At 39.3% G+C, this 5,045-nt stretch overlaps 1 protein-coding gene across 1 annotated transcript; it reads left to right on the top strand.

Annotated features, from left to right (window-relative positions):
• Nucleotides 1-397: 397 nt before the first annotated feature.
• LOC110442783 (piggyBac transposable element-derived protein 4-like) lies at nucleotides 398-1,879 on the top strand. Its single transcript, XM_021486559.1, has one exon. The coding sequence runs from the start codon at nucleotides 398-400 to the stop codon at nucleotides 1,877-1,879; it is 1,482 nt and encodes a 493-aa protein (XP_021342234.1).
• Nucleotides 1,880-5,045: the final 3,166 nt, after the last annotated feature.

Below are 5,045 nucleotides of genomic sequence, written 5' to 3'. Positions count from 1 at the left end.
AATATTTGAGTAGAACCTTTTTTGAGGATTTTCAGCCTCAAAAAGTACCTGCGCAAATTGCATGGGTGCGCAAATTACATGGGTTAATACGGTACTTTGTTTACAACCATAAACTGAGTTATCACCAGCTGTCCTGTATTTAACTCTTTCCGTGCGGGAAACGAGATAACTTGTCCCAGACTTTTTGATTGTACCACTGGAAACGAGATACCTCGTTTTGGGATATCCCTTTGTTGACATCATTGTATTTATAGCTGTCGACCGTGAACAAATCAAATAACTTGTCTGGGGGTTCTGTATAAACGTCATATCATTTCTATGCGTTGTTAGTCAGTTGCAAGGGCGGTAAAAGGTCATATTAAAGGTTATCTTTACTACGAAATACTACGGTGACAAAATGGCCGACGATCAAGAATTTTTGAACGAGTACTTCAGGGATTCGGGTAGTGAAGCAGATTTTGACGGGTTTGAGGCCGGAGACATTGTAGAACTGGAGGAAAATGATTATCCTACATTCGAAATAGTTGATTTGGATAATGACGACGATATTGCGCGAGATCTAGCCACGGGATGGACACGACACAGGATCGAAGACCTCATTCCGCCATTCACCGGCGATTCAGGTTTGAAAGTAAATATTGCTAATGATGCTTTGCCATTGGAATATTTTCAACTCTTCAAGAATGATGATGTGTTTGCAAACATAGCTGTTGAAACGAACAGATATTTTGAACAATGTCGTGCTTATCGCGGCATCAACCTGAAACCATTTGCTAGAATGAATTTGTGGTGCGACACATCCGTGTCGGAACTCAAACAATTTTTCGGCCTGACAATTCTCACCGGACTTATTGAGAGATCGTCCTTGTATGATTACTGGACAACAGATCATTTAACACAGACCCCAGTGTTTGGGAAAACTATGCCCAGGGACAGATTTTTCAATCTTTTGTCATTCATTCATCTTTCCAACAATGAAACTGCACTTCCCCGAGGTGACGAAGCTTATGATCCAGTTTACAAGGTACGTCCAATTTATGATGTCCTTAGTCAAAAGTTTAGAACTGTTTACATTCCAGAAGAAAACATCAGTATTGATGAGGGTATGGTCACATGGAAAGGAAGGCTTTCGTTTCGTCAATATCTGCCAAACAAACCTGATAAGTTTGGCATGAAACTTTACATTTTATGTGAGAGCACATCTGGATACATGTGTGATTTAGACATTTACACAGGTAAAGACTACGACCCAAATCCTGATAGGGAAGAGGAATCATGCCTTGGACACTCATTCAATGTTATGATGGGACTTCTCAGGGGTGCAGACTTGCTAAACAAGGGATATACTTTATTTACAAACAATTACTACTGCAAGTCTACCCTTTTTGACACGTTGCGCGCAGAGGACACACTTGCTGTAGGAACCGTGAGGAAAAACCGGAAAGAAATGCCCGTCGCCCTCACACGTAAACTAAAAAAAGGTCAGGAAATGTGTAGGATGAGAGGCAGTTTACTCACCGTCAAATGGACAGACAAAAGGGACGTTTACATGCTCAGCACGAAACATGAACCAACTATGTCTCTGACCAACAAAGTTGACAGAACAATGGGCGAGCCAATTGTCAAACCTACCGTCATCATAGACTACAACCGCAACATGGGTGGAGTGGACTTGGCTGATCAGCTTGGTAAATATTACACCATTACCCGCAGGACCCTGAAATGGTGGTTGAAGCTATTTTTCCATATGATGAACCTAGCCATAACAAATGCCTATATATTGCACAAGAAGAACTCACGCGCACCCCTCTCCCATTACAAGTTCCGCAGAGAACTTGCAGCCGCACATATCAAGAGCCATGTCTCCAGAAACCTCTGAGAGGTCGACCATCAATCCAACGGGAAAATGAGGCAAGGCTCACTGAAAGGCACTTCCCGGAAAAGATACCGGCAAAAGAAGGTTCAAAGAAGAAGCAGCCAACCAGAAAGTGTGTTGTATGTAATACCAACTCTGGAAAAAGGCACAGAACAGGAGAGGGCCTGGGTTCATCATGGAGGATCGAAACACACTACTGGTGCCCAGATTGTGGAAAAGCGATGTGTGTCCTCAACTGTTTCCGTCGCTATCACACACTTGTCAATTACAAACTCCATAATGACCAAAATGACATCACCGATTCAGAATCAGACTAAAAAAGATTATTGACTTACCTGTAATTAGCAGTTAGAACACCTGGCTAATATATCTACCTGTGTATTTACCTGACTGATTGAACTAATATGAAATCAACTCAACATCAAATGAAAGTATATAAGAATGTCTTTATTTCAAATATGTGAACAAACAATGGAATTATTATCAACATAACACAAACTATGAACTATTATCAATGGACAAGACACTGAACATTTTACCTTGACTACACCTGTCTTACCTGGGCATTTACAAGCTGTGTATGAGCAGGTAATGCCATAGCAATCAAGTATGATATCAGTATAAGAGGTATTTGTCATCAAAAGTCAACATGTACTTCATTTTTAAGAGAAGTCCAGTGAATAAGAAAGAAATTACATTAATTATCAAATATTTACCTGTCTCTTACCTGTACAGGTAACCAGTGGAACTTTTCATAAAAAATCTTCAGTTAATTAGATTGGTCTTGATATAAGGTTCCTAAAACATATGGGTTTTGAATAGGTATGAGCTACAGAAATGCCAATAAAGTAGGTTTTAAAATTGAAATAATTTTAATTAAATATCAAATTAATTCCGTGGGAGCATTGTTTACTATGAAAAGTAATGCAGCATACAACATGGAAATTACTACAATATTATGGAAAAGTATGAACACTTTGCAGCTTTTGTGATTATGTATTTTAAAATTTTCAAAAGAAAAACATATATTTATGAGGTATGTTTATTGAAGGGCCACATGCATGCAGTTGGCCTAGTGGTTAAGGCGTCTGACATTCTGCTACCAGTTAATATAAGCTATTCACCACTGGGCCACAGTAGCCAGTTACTGGTAGCCACAGTTCAGTCGTTATTTTCTCTGGGTACGCCAGATTTCCTCCACCACCAAAAAAACCTGGCACATCCTTAAATGACCATAGCTGTCAATAGGACTTAAAACACAAATAAATCAAGTTTATTTAAAGTTTCAAACAATTGCCTAATATGACAAAGAAAAGTTTGTTTTTAGTTCAATGGGACATATAGAAATAAACAAAATGGTCGTAGAATATGTCTGATTGCAGTCATGTAGCTGTGAACCTGATGTAGTTAATGTGAAATTAACTTTCAATACTTGAATATAAAACAAAAAATCAATATTCTTAAAAAGTCGTTTACTTTGTCATAAATATTTTCACTGATCACTAAAATTAACTAAACATGCACTCTCATGCTAAAAACGAAGCTCCAACTCAAAACCCGATTTGGCAGTCGTTGGTTATAATTACTGAACGGTATAGCAGATGTTTTCCTATATCAGACAACCAAACTTGTATATAATTCTTTAATTAGAGACAATTTATTGTACAATGTCTTAGATGCTATAGGAAGAAGGATTTCTTGTTATTTCTGGTAGTATTAATCTTCAAATTTATTTTCAAAATGTGTTGTTTTGATGCTCCAAACCAGAGTTAATTAAGCATTATGGGTGCTTAATATGGCAAATACTGTACAACTTGCATTGAAGATAATAGAGAAACAGGAGAGCAATCCCGACTCTATCAATGTTTTTTTCAAATCCCTTTGCTGTTGCTCCTGTTTGGGGCCTCTAGATAAAATACCTACACGTCTCTAATAGATAGCCTGTTTGGGGCCTCTAGGTAAAATACCTACATGTCTCTAATAGATAGCCTAATTATAAACTTTCAGAGATGTGAAAGACTGAGAACATAAACCAAACGTTTGTGGCCAAATGTCTGTCTTGTTTACATTAATTACATTAATTATTACTGGCTCATTAGCGGTCAACGGTTTTATGGCCATTTTGACTGAGTAGCCAGCTGTATTGTAGGAAAGCATTGTAAGCTTCACAACAAGCTGTAGTATTTATTTGAGATATTTTCCGACATATTAAAAGTCAATAAAACTGACATTTCTGAAGGTTAAAAACTGATGGTCCACTCACAGACAGAAAAGTAACCGTACTGATTATATATAATATACCGTGGCGTCTGTCGTTCGTTTGTCGTCTGTCGTCCGTCGTCCGTCCGTACAATTCCTTCAAGCGACTTCATCTTCTTAACTACTGATTGGAATTGAGGTTTAACTAAATTTGACTGGAAGCATCCCTAGGTGGTGGGGATTCAAAATTGTACAAATGGTGGGGCTGACCCCCAGAGGGCTGATGGGCGGGCCAAAAGGGGGCGCAATTTGGCTATATTGCTATAAATGACTTCTGTAGAACTATGCAAGGGATATCAATCACATTTGGTCAGAAGCATTCATGGGAGGCGGTGATTCAAAATTGTACAAATGGTGGGGCTGATCCCTAACGGGGCTGAGAGGCAGGGCCAAAAAGGGTTATTTGGCCAAATTGCTTTAAGCAACTTCTTCTCTGGAACTAAGAGATGGATATCAACCATATTTAAGTGGAAGCATCCCTTGGTAGTGGAGATTCGAAATTGTACAAATAGTGGGGCTGACCTCCCAGGGGGTGTAGGGGCGGGGCCAAAAGTAGGCAATATGGCTACATTGTATATTGCTATAAACGACTTCTCCTGTAAAACTATGCACTGGATATCAATCATATTTGGTCGAAGCATTCATGAGAGGTGGGGATTCAAAACTGTGCAAATGGTGGGGCTGACCCCCCGGGCTAAGGGGTGGGGCCAAAACAAAATTTATTACATGGAAATGGTTGAGATCCCCACCCTATTACCATATATACAATTGCTGAGTATGAAGAGAAGAATGCACATATGCTTTCAGGATGGCCCTGGGGTCTGGCCCCACCCTTGGAGACATTAAGTCCCTGGGTCATAACTTTGAAACGGTTGAGATCCCCACACCAGAAGAATAGACCCTGGGGTTT

This window comes from Mizuhopecten yessoensis, unplaced genomic scaffold (assembly GCF_002113885.1).
Source record: "Mizuhopecten yessoensis strain PY_sf001 unplaced genomic scaffold, ASM211388v2 scaffold716299, whole genome shotgun sequence".
In the NCBI taxonomy this organism is placed as follows: domain Eukaryota; kingdom Metazoa; phylum Mollusca; class Bivalvia; order Pectinida; family Pectinidae; genus Mizuhopecten; species Mizuhopecten yessoensis.
Note: the sequence above shows the minus strand (reverse complement) of the source record. Positions and strands in the feature narration are given on the sequence as shown.

Bases quoted from the DNA above. Each gene is read 5' to 3' on its own strand.
- LOC110442783 (XM_021486559.1), top strand. From the start codon at position 398: ATGGCCGACGATCAAGAATTTTTGAACGAGTACTTCAGGGATTCGGGT.